Here is a 16,427-nt window from a genome sequence, read left to right on the forward strand (position 1 = left end):
CTCAGCTGTTCTAGGGTCTGAGGCAGGTGTTAGATTACTCAGCTGTTCTAGAGGTCTGAGACAGGTGTTAGATTAGCGTTTTCAACGTTAATAACAATGGTTTTTTGAAACAGCTCAGAAATTTAACGATGCTCTTGATTCTAAAGATGAAGTTGGCCTTTAGATGCTTTTGGGAAACTGGACCCTGGATAAAAACATCTGCGAAATGAATAAAATGTGTAAATGTTTTACATACAGATCTCATGTTACTGCATTGAAATATTATATTTAAATATTTATATATTCATCTTCAAAGTGTATCATTTATACAGTTCCTTATTAAACATGTATTTATTTTTACATTTGACTGAGTAAAACCTAGATATATATCTTAAATTTGTATAAAACCTAGCAGATATATATTATTACTGTGTAAAACCTAGATATATATTATTACTGTATAAAACCTAGTAGTACTACTGATTTCACTGAGAGTGAGGCAGATATATATTATTACTGTATAAAACCTACCAGTACTACTGATTTATCTGAGAGTGAGGCAGATATATATTATTACTGTATAAAACCTAGCAGTACTACTGATTTATCTGAGAGTGAGGCAGATATATATTATTACTGTGTAAAACCTAGCAGTACTACTGATTTCTCTGAGAGTGAGACAGATATATATTATTACTGTGTAAAACCTAGCAGTACTACTGATTTCTCTGAGAGTGAGACAGATATATATTATTACTGTATAAAACCTAGCAGTACTACTGATTTCTCTGAGAGTGAGGCAGATATATATTATTACTGTATAAAACCTAGCAGTACTACTGATTTCTCTGAGAGTGAGGCAGATATATATTATTACTGTGTAAAACTTAGCAGTACTACTGATTTCTCTGAGAGTGAGGCAGATATATATTATTACTGTGTAAAACCTAGCAGTACTACTGATTACTCTGAGAGTGAGGCAGATATATATTATTACTGTAAAACTTAGCAGTACTACTGATTTCTCTGAGAGTGAGGCAGATATATATTATTACTGTGTACAACCTAGCAGTACTACTGATTACTCTGAGAGTGAGGCAGATATATATTATTACTGTGTAAAACTTAGCAGTACTACTGATATCTCTGAGAGTGAGGCAGATATATATTATTACTGTATAAAACCTAGCAGTACTACTGATATCTCTGAGAGTGAGGCAGATATATATTATTACTGTGTAAAACCTAGCAGTACTACTGATTTCTCTGAGAGTGAGACAGATATATATTATTACTGTATAAAACCTAGCAGTACCACTGATATCTCTGAGAGTGAGGCAGATATATATTATTACTGTGTAAAACCTATCAGTACTACTGATTTCTCTGAGAGTGAGGCAGATATATATTATTACTGTATAAAACCTAGCAGTACTATTGATTTCTCTGAGAATGAGAGATATAGCATTCAGGAAATAAAACATGATTATTTGTCTCTCTGAAATGAAATCATCAAGTGATAAACATTAAACAAATACATGTCTGTTATTGAACACCCCATGATTAGATAGTGAACAACCCCATGATTAGATAGTGAACAACCCCATGATTAGATAGTGAACAACCCCATGATTAGATAGAGAACAACCCCATGATTAGATAGTGAACAACCCCATGATTAGATAGAGAACAACCCCATGATTAGATAGTGAACAACCCCATGATTAGATAGAGAACAACCCCATGATTAGATAGTGAACAACCCCATGATTAGATAGTGAACAACCCCATGATTAGATAGTGAACAACCCCATGATTAGATAGTGAACAACCCCATGATTAGATAGTGAACAACCCATGATTAGATAGTGAACAACCCCATGATTAGATAGTGAACAACCCCATGATTAGATAGTGAACAACCCCATGATTAGATAGTGAACAACCCCATGATTAGATAGTGAACAACCCCATGATTAGATAGTGAACAACCCCATGATTAGATAGTGAACAACCCCATGATTAGATAGTGAACAACCCCATGATTAGATAGTGAACAACCCCATGATTAGATAGTGAACAATCCCATGATTAGATAGTGAACAACCCATGATTAGATAGTGAACAACCCCATGATTAGATAGTGAACAACCCCATGATTAGATAGTGGACAACCCCATGATTAGATAGTGAACAACCCCATGATTAGATAGTGAACAACCCCATGATTAGATAGTGAACAACCCCATGATTAGATAGTGAACAACCCCATGATTAGATAGTGAACAACCCCATGATTAGATAGTGAACAACCCCATGATTAGATAGTGAACAACCCCATGATTAGATAGTGAACAACCCCATGATTAGATAGTGAACAACCCCATGATTAGATAGTGAACAACCCCATGATTAGATAGTGAACAACCCCATGATTAGATAGTGAACAACCCCATGATTAGATAGTGAACAACCCCATGATTAGATAGTGGACAACCCCATGATTAGATAGTGAACAACCCCATGATTAGATAGTGAACAACCCCATGATTAGATAGTGAACAACCCCATGATTAGATAGTGAACAACCCCATGATTAGATAGTGAACAACCCCATGATTAGATAGTGAACAACCCCATGATTAGATAGTGAACAACCCCATGATTAGATAGTGAACAACCCCATGATTAGATAGTGAACAACCCCATGATTAGATAGTGAACAACCCCATGATTAGATAGTGAACAACCCCATGATTAGATAGTGAACAACCCCATGATTAGATAGTGAACAACCCCATGATTAGATAGTGAACAACCCCATGATTAGATAGTGAACAACCCCATGATTAGATAGTGAACAACCCCATGATTAGATAGTGAACAACCCCATGATTAGATAGTGAACAACCCCATGATTAGATAGTGAACAACCCCATGATTAGATAGTGAACAACCCCATGATTAGATAGTGAACAACCCCATGATTAGATAGTGAACAACCCCATGATTAGATAGTGGACAACCCCATGATTAGATAGTGAACAACCCCATGATTAGATAGTGAACAACCCCATGATTAGATAGTGAACAACCCCATGATTAGCTAGTGAACAAACACAACAATCACTTTCATAATTACATTAAACACTAAAAGCTAATTTACGAACATTTCTGAAAAGTGATATATAGCGTTTTGGAATGAAACTCTTCTTATGTTTCCCCATCTGAGCTCAGAGTAGATGAGAGATGTAATGTTTGTCTCTGTTGTGTTGAAGCCCAATCAAGCAGGAGAGACCAGCCTCCCCTGTTCCCAGCTGTGTGTCCATGAAGAGTGACGGGTCTATGAAGCTCCTCCAGAGTTTAGAGAGGGAGACTTTTCTACTGAACAAAGGTAAGAAGAACTCATGGGTCCTGGTCAGTGAGTTAAACAACACTGTCTCTAGTCATTTCTCCTCTCCCATTTTCCCATTTATTGTTGTTGTTTTCATAATCCATCGGCAAGACGGAGCTGCTCTTCCTCCCGGGGAAGGACTGCCCGTTCCATGATCTCGCCATCACGGTTGACAACTCCATCGTGTCCTCCTCCCAGAGCGCTAAGAACCTTGGCGTGATCCTGGACAACACCCTGTCGTTCTCAACTAACATCAAGGCGGTGGCCCGTTCCTGTAGGTTCATGTTCTACAACATCCCAGAGTACGACCCTGCCTCACACAGGAAAGCGGCGCAGGTCCTAATCCAGGCACTTGTCATCTCCCGTCTGGATTACTGCAACCTCGCTGTTGGCTGGGCTCCCTGCCTGTGCCATTAAACCCCTACAACTCATCCAGAACGCCGCAGCCCGTCTGGTGTTCAACCTTCCCAAGTTCTCTCCACGTCACCCCGCTCCTCCGCTCTCTCCACTGGCTTCCAGTTAAGCTCGCATCCGCTACAAGACCATGGTGCTTGCCTACGGGCTGTGAGGGAACGGCACCTCAGTACCTCCAGGCTCTGATCAGGCCCTACACCCAAACAAGGGCACTGCGTTCATCCACCTCTGGCCTGCTCGCCTCCCTACCACTGAGGAAGTACAGTTCCCGCTCAGCCCAGTCAAAACTGTTCGCTGCTCTGGCCCCCCAATGGTGGAACAAACTCCCTCACGACGCCAGGACAGCGGAGTCATTCACCACCTTCCGGAGACACCTGAAACCCCACCTCATTAAGGAATACCTAGGATAGGATAAAGTAATCCTTCTCATCCCCCCTTAAAAGATTTAGATGCACTATTGTAAAGTGGCTGTTCCACTGGATGTCATAAGGTGAATGCACCAATTTGTAAGTCGCTCTGGATAAGAGCGTCTGCTAAATGACTTAAATGTAATGCTAATCCTTTTGTCCATTTTCATAGTCCTGAAACAATATTAAGCAAACACAACATTCCCTCCTGTGTGTGTGTGTGTGTGTGTGTGTGTACTCCTGGATGAGAAATGTAAATGTATTGTCCACAGAAACCAACAGGAGTGTAACGGTTCTCTTGGTGTGAAGGAGAGTCGGACCAAAATGCAGCGTGTAGATTGCGATCCATGTTTAATCAAACAAACATAACACAAATCAACACAAAACACGTAACGAAAACCGAAACAGCCTATACTTGTGTCAACTAACACAGCGACAGGAACAAAGACACTAAGGACAATCACCCCCACCAATCTCAAAGAATATGGCTGCCTAAATATGGTTCCCAATCAGAGACAACGATAAACACCTGCCTCTGATTGAGAACCACTCCAGACAGCCATAGATTTTGCTAGATCACCCCACTAGCTACAATCCCAATAAATACACACCACATATAAAAAAACATGCCACACCCTGGCCTGACCCAATACATGAAGATAAACACAAAATACTTAGACCAGGGCGTGACAAGGAGAGATCAGAGTCAGAGATTCTCAGTGGTCAGTCTTCCCAGAGTCATCAAACAGACCTGGCCTCCATATTAAGTGTATGTGGTCCTGTTACGTACATTTGTTTTTGTTTACCTCAAGTGCCAGAGGCTTTGAGAATCAGAAGCAGGATAAGGAAGTGGTGGATGCTGAAGATGAGAAGCAGGAGAGCAGTGCCAGAGAGGGGGCTCTGAAGATCATACCGCAGGTCCTGAGGAAAATGAACCAGAAGGAGCTTGCTGACACACTGGAGAAATGTAAGATCTGTCTGACTCATGTTGAATGCTGTTTTATAACATTTAAAAGCTGTAGCTAAAGTACAGCTAAAGTAGCTGTGTAACTCAATGATATTGTAGCAGCCTTAACACAACACCTAGTGACCTCATCAAGTAGCAGCAAGGATGTTGTACCAATATGGCATAGCAGTCAGACGTCCTTTGTCCTCATCTTGTCGTGTCCCGTGTATATATATTTTTTATTTTATATATATTTACATGTATTTGTATCTTTTATATATTTTCTTTTCCAAAAACTCATCTTCAAAACACTCTCCTGCAACGCGCCTCACCAATTTTAAAAAATATATGATTTACCTCAAATCTGAAATCCACAATAGACGCTAGCCAGAAGCTAGCCAGGAGCTAGCCAGAAGCTAGCCAGGAGCTAACCAGAAGCTAACCAGAAGCTAACCAGAAGCTAGCCAAAAGCGAATCAGAAGCTAACCAGAAGCTAACCAGAACCTAGCCAGAAGCTAGCCAATTTACTGGCTAACGGTTAGTATTCAGCTAACCACGACTGATGGTCATCAGCTTTCCTTTAGCTCCAAAAGCTATCTCCAGTTTTGTACAACGCGACTCAGACCAGAACATACCGGACCTATTTTTCTCTCCATATCCCCGGATTTCAACTGAAAGCTCTGGACATTTGGATCTCGCAGCTAGCTAGCTTGTCTTGCTTTGGCTGTAAAGCATAATTTCAAAATCTGAGATGGCAGGATGATTAACAAAAGGCTAAACTGTGTTTCGCTACATTTCACTTGTGATTTCATGAATCTGAATATTTTCTAGTAATATTTTTTCACCGTTGCGCTATGCTAATTAGTGTAGTTGATGACAATTCTCTCGGATCCGGGAGGGGTAGATCCAAGAGGTTATTAACACCCCAGCCATCCTACAATCTAAGCTTGATGCCCTCAATCTCACACAAATTATCAATGAACCTACATAAACACAGGCACTCTCATAGATATCATCCTAACCAACTTGCTCCCTAAATACCCTTGTGCTGTTTTCAACCAAGCTCTCGGCCTCATTGCCTTCATCCGTATTGGGTCAGTGGTCAAACGACCTCCACTCATCACTGACAAGCGCTCCCTGAAACACTTCAGCGAGCACGCCTTTTTAATCGACCTGGTCGGGGTATCCTGGAAGGATATTGATCTCATCCCGTCAGTAGAGGATGCTTGGATATTTTTTTAAACTGCCTTCCTAACCATCTTAAATAAACATGCCCCATTCCAGAAATTTAGAACCAGGAACAGATATAGCCCTTGGTTCTCCCCCAGACCTGACTGCCCTTAACCAACACAAAAACATCCTATGGCGTTCTGCATTAGCATCGAACAGCCCCCGTGATATGCAGCTGTTCAGGGAAGCTAGAAACCGTTATACACAGGCAGTTAGAAAAGCCAAGGCAAGGTTTTTCAAGCAGAAATTTGCTTCCTGCAACACAAACTCAAAAAAGTTCTGGGACACTGTAAAGTCCATGGAGAATAAGAACACCTCCTCCCAGCTGCCCACACCCCTGATAAATCCACTGTAATTGAGAATTTAAATAAGCATTTTTCTACAGCTGGCCATGCTTTCCACATGGCTAGCCCTACCCCAGTCAACAGCACTGCACCCCCCGTAGCAACTCGCCCAAGCCCTCCCCATTTCTCCTTCTCCCAAATTCAGTCAGCTGATGTTCTGAAAGAGCTGCAAAATCTGGACTCCTACAAATCAGCCGGGCTAGACAATCTGGACCCTTTTTTTCTAAAATTATCTGTCAAAATTGTTGCAAACCCTATTACTAGCCTGTTCAACCTCTCTTTCGTGTCGTCCGAGATTCCCAAAGATTGGAAAGCAGCCATCCCCCTCTTCAAAGGGGAGGACACTCTTGACCCAAACTGCTACAGACCTATATCTATCCTACCCTGCCTTTCTAAGGTCTTGAAAGCCAAGTCAACAAACAGATTACCGACCATTTCGAATCCCAGCATATCTTCTCCGCTACGCAATCTGGTTTCAGAGCTGGTCATGGGTGCACCTCAGCCACGCTCAAGGTCCTAAACGATATCTTAACCGCCATCGATAAGAAACAATACTGTGCAGCCGTATTCATTGATCTGGCCAAGGCTTTCGACACTGTCAATCACCACATCCTCATCGGCAGACTCGATAGCCTTGGTTTCTCAAATGATTGCCTTGCCTGGTTTACCAACTACTTCTATGATAGAGTTCAGTGTGTCAATTCGGAGGGCCTGTTGTCCGGACCTCTGACAGTCTCTATGGGGGTACCACAGGGTTCAACTCTTGGACCGGCTCTCTTCTCTGTATACATCAATGATGTCGCTCTTGCTGCTGGTGAGTCTCTGATCCACCTCTACGCAGACGACACCATTCTGTATACTTCTGGCCCTTCTTTGGACACTGTGTTAACAACCCTCCAGACGAGCTTCAATGCCATAACTCTCCTTCCGTGGCCTCCAATTGCTCTTAACCTCTTAAGTCGACCCTCTACTTTTTGAACATTCTGTTAAAAATCGCGCAACATTTCAGCGCCCTGCTACTCATGCCAGGAATATAGTATATGCATTTGCTTAGTCTGTGTGGATAGAAAACACTCAGACGTTTATAAAACTGGTTAAATCACTGCTGTGGCTTTACTAGAACGGCATTTACATCGAAAAGCACAGGAAAAACTGATCACTGAAAATGGGAAAATATATCCATGCGCTACTTGAACCCATTGATAAAGGTGAACCACAATTAATTGACTGAGGTTGCAGTACCTACAGCTTCCACACGGTGTCTAGAGTCTTGTCATTTCCTTCGAGTTTTTTCTGGGTCAAACACATGCAGGGCACCGTATCTCCTCAGGTCTAGGACCGGATATTTTCGTTGAGTTTCTAGCCGGACATTTTTCCAGACGGACAGCTAATGATCTTTACATCGCCTCCTGATGAATTTGATCGCTTATTAACGTTTACTAATACCTAAAGTTGCATTACAAACGTATTTGAAGTGTTTTGTGAAAGTTTATCGTCGACTTTTGAATTTGAAAAAATGACGTTACGTTTTGAAACAATGTTTTTTTCGTTTATCACACAGTCTACATATAATGATATCTAGGCTTTATATGGACCGATTTAATCGAAATAAAGACCCAAATAGTGTTTATGGGACATCTAGGAGTGCCAACAAAGAAGATGGTGAAAGGTAATGAATGTTTTCTATTTTATTGTGCGGTTTGTGTAACGCCGAAATGCTAATTATTTTGTTTACGTCCCCTGTGGGTCTTTTGGGGTGTTACATGCTATCAGATAATAGCTTCTCATGCTTTCGCCGAAAAGCATTTTAAAAATCTGACTTGTTGCCTGGATTCACAACGAGTGTAGCTTTAATTCGATACCCTGCATGTGTATTTTAATGAACTTTTGAGTTTTAACTAATACTATTAGCATTTAGCGTAGCGCATTTGCATTTCCAGAGCTCTAGTTGGGACGCAAGCGTCCCGAGTAGAAGCGAGAGGTTAAATACAAGTAAAACTAAATGCATGCTCTTCAACTGATCGCTGCCTGCACCTGCCTGCCCGTCCAGCATCACTATTCTGGACGGCTCTGACTTAGAATACTTAGGTGTCTGGTTAGACTGTAAACTCTCCTTACAGACTCACATCAAACATCTCCAATCCAAAGTTAAATCTAGAATTGGCTTCCTATTTCACAACAAAGCATCTTTCACTCATGCTGCCAAACTTACCCTCGTAAAACTGACCATCCTACCAATCCTCGACTTCGGCGATGTCATTTACAAAATAGCCTCCAATACCCTACTCAATAAATTGGATGCAGTCTATCACAGTGCCATCCGTTTTGTCACCAAAGCCCCATATACTACCCACCACTGCGACCTGTACGCTCTCGTTGGCTGGCCCTCGCTTCATACTCGTCGCCAAATCCACTGGCTCCAGGTCATCTACAAGACCCTGCTAGGTAGAGTCCCCCCTTATCTCAGCTCGCTGGTCACCATAGAATCACCCACCTGTAGCACGCGCTCAACCAATTCTTCCTTTGGCCGCCTCTCCTTCCAGTTCTCTGCTGACAATGACTGGAAAGAACTACAAAAATCTCTGAAATTGGAAACACTTATCTCCCTCACTATTTTTAAGCACCAGCAGTTAGAGCAGCTCACAGATTACTGCACCTCTACATTTATAATTTAGCCCGAACAACTAGCTTTCTATTTATTTATTGATTTATTTTGCTCCTTTGCACCCGATTATTTTTATCTCTACTTTGCACATTCTTCCACTGCAAATCTACCATTCCAGTGTTTTACTTGCTATATTGAATTTACTGAGAGAGAGAGAAAAAATGAATAACACCATCAATAATACCGATACTAATATAATCAGTCACACCAGTCTGTAATGCATTATGAAAACATTTACACATTTATACAGTCAGTTAAGATAATAAATTATTGTAATTTAAAACTTTATAACAGGCCTTCAATACTGTAGACATTAAAACAGACATAATATTAATATCCTCTGTGTTATTTCTAGATTCAGATGAGCTTGCTGTGATTTGCCAACGTGAACTCAAATCTAATCTAAAGAAGAAGTTTCAATGTTTTTTTGAGGGGATCGCTAAACAAGGAAACCCAACACTCCTCAATAAGATCTACACAGAGCTCTACATCACAGAGGGTGGAACAGGAGAGGTCAATAATGAACATGAGCTGAGACAGATTGAGACAACAACCAGGAAACAAGCAAGACCAGAGACTGCAATCAAATGTAATGACATCTTCAAACCCTTAACTGGACAAGACAAACCTATCAGAACTGTGCTGACAAAGGGAGTCGCTGGCATTGGAAAAACAGTCTCTGTGCAGAAGTTCATTCTGGACTGGGCTGAAGGAATAGCAAATCAGGATGTCCAATTTGTATTTTCATTCCCTTTTCGGGAGCTGAATTTGATGAAAGGGGAAAACACTTTCATTGAACTTCTCAATCACTTCTCAATGGAAACCAAACAATCAAGAATCTCCAACTATGACAAGTACAAAGTTCTGTTCATCTTTGATGGTCTGGATGAGTGCCGACTGCCTCTAGACTTCCAGAAGAACAAGATCTGTTGTGACGTCACAGAGTCAACCTCAGTGGATGTTCTGCTGACAAATCTCATCAGGGAAATCTGCTTCCCTCTGCTCTCCTCTGGATAACTACCCGACCTGCAGCAGCCAATAAGATCCCTTCAAGGTGTGTTGACCAGGTAACAGAGGTACGAGGGTTCAATGACCCACAGAAGGAGGAGTACTTCAGGAAGAGATTCAGGGATGAGGACCTGGCCAGCAGAATCATCTCACACATAAAGACATCAAGGAGCCTCCACATCATGTGCCACATTCCAGTCTTCTGTTGGATTTCTGCAACAGTCCTTGAACACATGCTGAAACATAAGAGAGAAGAGATGCCCAAGACTCTGACTGCGATGTACACACACCTTGTGGTGTTTCATACCAAACAGAGGAATGAAAAGTATCTTGGGAAAGAAGAGACAGGTCCACACTGGAATAAAGAGAGCATTCTGTCACTGGGAAAACTGGCTTTTCAACAGCTTGTGAATGGCAATCTGATTTTCTATGAAGAAGACCTGAAAGAGGCTGGCATTGATGTAAATGAAGCCTCTGTGTACTCAGGATTGTGCACACAGCTCTTTAAAGAGGAATGTGGGCTGTACCAGAACAAGGTGTACTGCTTTGTTCATCTGAGCATTCAGGAGTTTCTGGCTGCTGTATATGTGTTCCTCTCATTCATCAACAACAATGAGAATCTAATGGACAAACTGCAAACAAAAGACGAGTCTGAAGTTACTGTCTACAAGAGTGCTGTGGAGAAAGCCTTACAAAGTGAGACAGGAAACCTGGACCTTTTCCTCCGCTTCCTTCTGGGCCTCTCACTGGAGTCCAATCAGAAGTACTTACGAGGTCTACTGACAAATTCAAGAAGCAGCTCACAGAGCCATGAAGAAACAGTCAAGTACATCAAGGAGAAGATCAGGGAGAATTCCTCTCAAGAGAGGAGCATCAATCTGTTCCACTGTCTGAATGAACTGAATGACCATTCTCTAGTGGAGGAGATCCAAAGCTTCCTGAGATCAGGAAGTCTCTCAAAACCCACCCTGTCACCTGCACAGTGGTCAGCTCTGGTCTTTGTGTTGCTGACTTCAGAAAAGGAAATGGATGTGTTTGACCTGAATAAATTCTCCAGATCAGAGGAAGGGCTTCTGAGGCTGCTGCCAGTGGTCAAAGCCTCCAGATCTGTTCTGTGAGTACATAAATGTACATTTTAAGAACTATTCATCAGGAAGAAATATTAGAGTAAAATATATATTATAAGAAAATAATATTATATTTAAATACATAATGAATAACACATTAGTATAACAAAATGACAAATACAGTTCTAGGAGACGGAAGATGAATCTATATGTTGATTGGGAGAATAAACCAAATGCATCTACCATTGTCCTTCTACACTACTCGTTAAATGAACAGTGTGTTTGTGGATTCATGACAATCTCTTTGTCAGGCTGTCAGGCTGTGGAGTCACAGAGGAAGGCTGTGCTTCTCTGGTCTCAGCTCTGAGGTCAAACCCCTCACACCTGAGAGAGCTGGATCTGAGTAACAATGACCTGAAAGATTCAGGAGTGAAGCTGCTCTCTGCTGGACTGGGGGATCCCCACTGTAAACTGGAGACTCTGAGGTCAGTATTCCTGTAGTTGGTCAACAAGTGATAACTGTTCACCAGATCCACATGTGTTTACCAGACACACATAGTCCACACCATATGTGTTTGGACAGTGAAGCTTACAGTTTTAAATGTGGTGCTTTGCTCCAGCATTTTGGATTTGAGATAGAATGTATCTTATTAGGTGACAGTACAGAATGTCACCTTTTATTTGAGAGTATTTCCATATATGTTTTACTGTTTAGAAATGTACAGTGGCTTGTAAAAGTATTCATCCCCCTTTTCATTTTTCCTATTTTGTTGCCTTACAACCTGGAATTAAAATTGATTTTTTGGGGGGCTTTGTATCATTTGATTTACACAACATGCCTACCACTTTGAAGATGCAAAGTATGTTTTATTGTGAAACAAACAAGAAATAAGAAAAAATACAGATATCTTGAGCCAACGTCAATACTTTGTAGAACCTTTTCAGCAATCACTCTCTATAAGCTTGGCACATCTAGCCACTGGGATTTTCTGACCTTCTTCAAGGTAAAACTGCAGATCCTTCAAGTTGGATGGGTTCCGCTGGATGGGTTCCGCTGGTGTATAGCAATCTTTGAGTCAAACCACAGGTTTGGGCTTTGAATAGGCCATTCCAAGACATTAACATTTTTCCCCTTAATCCACTTGAGTGTTGCTTTAGCTTAAACCTCTGTCTCAAATCCCTGGAAGACTGAAACAGCTTTCCCTAAAGGATTTCCCTGTTTTTGGCACCATCATTCCTTCAATTCTGTCCAGTTTCCCAGTCCCTGCCAATGACAAATATCCACACAGCATGACGTTGCCACCGCTATGCTTCACAAAACACACATCCTGACAAAATAATAAATAAAACAAAGTTAACTAAGGTCAGGGCGTGACAGTGATGAATACTTTTGCAAGGCACTGTATGTATTAAAAATATCCTCAAATTAAAGGTGACATTATATACTGTCACCTCATATGAAACATTTGATCTGAAATCCAAAATGTTGGAGTATAGAGCCACGTTTAAAATGTTAGCTTCACTGTCAAAATCAATATGATGTGGACTGTATACTCAATACTATCTAAATCTGATACCTCACTGTCTAAATAGATATGGTGTGGACTGTATACTCAATACTATCTAAATCTGATACTTCACTGTCTGTCTTTTGACTGATACTGGTTTTTAAACTGGTCTGGTCAGTCTACTCAAATATTTGTTCTATTAATTTTCTACAACTAATATTATGATCATTTAGGACACTGGTGTATCTGAATATGTTGAAAAATATACTGCCACTATTTTCACCACCAAAGGATAGCAGTGTGATTTTAATATGATTTGACTCTTTGCAGGCTGTCAGGCTGTCTGGTCACAGAGGAAGGCTGTGCTTCTCTGGTCTCAGCTCTGAGGTCAAACCCCTCACACCTGAGAGAGATGGATCTGAGTAACAATGACCTGAAGGATTCAGGAGTGAAGCTGCTCTCTGCTGGACTGGGGAATCCCCACTGTAAACTGGAGACTCTGAGGTCAGTATTCCTGCAGTTGGTCAACAAGTAATAACTGTTACCCAGATCCACATGTGTTTACCAGGCACACATAGTCCACACCATATGTGTTTTAGGAACATTACACAAAGAACATTTTACCAGAAAAAAGAGCATCCCATAATTTATAGCATTAGCTATAAATTATTGTTCAGTTTGGTCTCCTAAACCGAAGTTCCTATCCTGTTCTTGGTACCACTTAGAACCAAAACATTACCTCATCCAATGGCATCTATCAATTGTCAATTCTAGACACTCCCATAAAAAATTACAACCCCTCCTGGACAAGCTTACGGAGAGGAGTGACTGGCACATAGACATTGTGGAGCCACCTAACTGGTTCCCCATTAATCACACCATCCCTTCACATGGTTACAGACACATTCACAGACTAACCCGAACTCTACCCTCTCTGGGCCCAAGTAACTTCCCCACTTATGAAAATGTATTCATCAATGTTAGCTAAATAATTCTGATTCTGCTACCACACTGGTCTGGTCAGTCTACTCAAATATTTGCATTACATATTTCTCTCTACAAGCCATACTTTAATAAATTGTCAATTATAATGATGATAAATTAAGTTCTGAATATATATGTCCGGTTTCAGGACACTGATGTGTATCTGAACATTTACAAAAATATACTGCCACTATTTTCACCACCAAAGAATATCAGTGTGATTTTAATATGATTTGACTCTTTGCAGGCTGTCAGGCTGTCTAGTCACAGAGGAAGGCTGTGCTTCTCTGGTCTCAGCTCTGAGGTCAAACCCCTCACACCTGAGAGAGCTGGACCTGAGCTACAATCACCCAGGAGACTCAGGAGTCAGACTGCTCTCTGCTGGACTGGAGGATCCACACTGCAGACTGGAGAAACTCAAGTATGTAGAGGGTTTATGTCAATGTTCATATCAGACATGTTTTACTTATCAGGCTAGTTAAGACAAACATTCTTACCACCCTTTATATATATATATGCTGAATGTATGTGTGTTTGTGTGTGTGTGTGTGTGTGTGTGTATCCAGTGTGTCCAGTGTATGTGCGTCCTCTCAAACACAGACTGGACACACACAATAGACACACACACACAATGGACACACACACACACGCTGGACATACAAACACACACACACTGGACACACACATGTGTGAGAGTTCGTGTGTATCACTCAATAGCTGTCTGTTCTTCTGCTTACCGCTACAGTGTGGAACATGGTGGAGAGAACAAAATGAAACCTGGGCTTAGAAAATGTGAGTGTTGACTGCTGTGAAGAAAATTACTAAGATTAAGTCTTAATTCAAGTTAAGTCAAAGTCAAAGACCACCATCATTACTTACTTGGTCAAATTAAATATCAGCTGTAGTTCTACAGAAGCAGAAATCAGGGACACCAAAGTTTACAAAGAGTTGCTTTGACAATGTGTGTGTGTGTGTGTGTGTGTGTGTGTGTGTGTTGCGTTCGTGTTACGTTAGAAATTTGTGTTTGTGTTCATGATGCATGCATTCAGGTTTGTGTGTGTGTGTGTGTGTGTGCAATTAATGGGAAAAAGTGTGTTTATATTACCATACAGTATAACATATGATCATTCAACAATTCTCAAGTTACCTTAACTTCTCCTTTCGATACCTAGAAACATCTACATTAAATTACTTAGTGAAAAGTGAGTTAACATTCTAATGTGAATGATGATTTCTAATATTATGTCTGGTTTCATCCATCAGATGTCTGTTCTCTCACACTGGACCTAAACACAGTAAACAGACTCCTCTCTCTTTCTGACGAGAACAGAAAGTTGACATGTAGGAAGGAGAAGCAACCGTATCCTGATCACACAGAGAGATTTGAGAACTGTAGACAGGTGCTGTGTAGAGAGGCTCTGACTGGGCGCTGTTACTGGGAGGTAGAGTGGAGTGGGAGAATGGGGCTGAAATAGGAGTGACATATAAAGGAATCAGCAGGAGAGGAAGGGTTGATGACTGTTGTCTTGGATGTAATGACAAGTCCTGGAGTCTGATCTGCTCTGACAAGAGTTACATTGCCTGTCACAATAATAATGATAATACCACTACCATAGACTTCCGCTCCTCCAGCTCCCACAGAGTAGGAGTGTATCTGGACTGGTCAGCCGGCATTCTGTCCTTCTATAGAGCCTCCTCTGACACACTGACCCACCTGTACACATTCACCTCCTCATTCACTGAGCCCCTCTATCCAGGGTTTTATGTTCATGAAGACTCATCAGTGTCCCTGTAAATAATAACCTGACACACACACACTGACACACACACGCTGGACACACATGCTGGACACACACACACCTACACATACTCACTGGACACACACATAGAACAGACACACACACATACTGGACACATGCACACACAGTGGACACACACACACTGGAAAACACACTGGACTGACACACACACACACACACACTGGAAACACACACTGAACAGACACACACACACACACACCCACTGGACAGACACACACACACACTGGACAGACACACACACACACACACACCCAGCACCCACATTGGACACACACACAGAACGAACACAAACACATACTGGACACACACACACACACACTGGATAAACACACACACAACACACACACACACACTGAAGCACACACTGGACAGACACACACACTGGACATACACACACTGGGCACACACACACGCACTGGACAAACACACACACTGGACACACACACACTGGACACACACACACACACACACACTGGACACACACACACACAGGACACACACTGGATCCATACACACAAAAAGCTTTTTTCTGTCAAAAGTCACAAATTTGTTTCCATCCCTGTTAGTGAGCATTTCTCCTTTACCAAGATAATCCCTGACAGCATATTAAGAATCTGATTAAACAGCATGATCATTACACAGAGGTGCACCTTGTGCTGAG

General features: G+C 41.5%; 2 protein-coding genes across 2 annotated transcripts in view; both read left to right on the plus strand.

The window, feature by feature from the left end:
- LOC115127106 (NACHT, LRR and PYD domains-containing protein 12-like) overlaps positions 1 to 15,998 on the plus strand; it is a gene marked incomplete at its 5' end in the record, with an annotated part of 147,515 nt that extends 131,517 nt beyond the window's left edge. Inside the window, 5 exons of the mRNA XM_065016214.1 lie at positions 11,766 to 11,939; positions 13,293 to 13,466; positions 14,194 to 14,367; positions 14,692 to 14,738; positions 15,210 to 15,998. Of these exons, the coding sequence (XP_064872286.1) occupies positions 11,766 to 11,939; positions 13,293 to 13,466; positions 14,194 to 14,367; positions 14,692 to 14,738; positions 15,210 to 15,421 (781 nt within the window). The remainder of the gene's footprint in view (positions 1 to 11,765; positions 11,940 to 13,292; positions 13,467 to 14,193; positions 14,368 to 14,691; positions 14,739 to 15,209) is intronic.
- On the plus strand, positions 4,830 to 10,569 carry LOC135570137 (NACHT, LRR and PYD domains-containing protein 3-like). The gene is made up of 2 exons (XM_065016212.1): positions 4,830 to 5,161; positions 9,735 to 10,569. Exons 1-2 carry the CDS (start codon positions 4,966 to 4,968, stop codon positions 10,394 to 10,396), a joined length of 858 nt encoding a protein of 285 aa, XP_064872284.1. The 5' UTR covers positions 4,830 to 4,965; the 3' UTR covers positions 10,397 to 10,569.
- Positions 15,999 to 16,427: the final 429 nt, after the last annotated feature.

This window comes from Oncorhynchus nerka, unplaced genomic scaffold, assembly GCF_034236695.1.
Source record: "Oncorhynchus nerka isolate Pitt River unplaced genomic scaffold, Oner_Uvic_2.0 unplaced_scaffold_1081, whole genome shotgun sequence".
Classification (NCBI taxonomy): Eukaryota; Metazoa; Chordata; class Actinopteri; order Salmoniformes; family Salmonidae; genus Oncorhynchus; species Oncorhynchus nerka.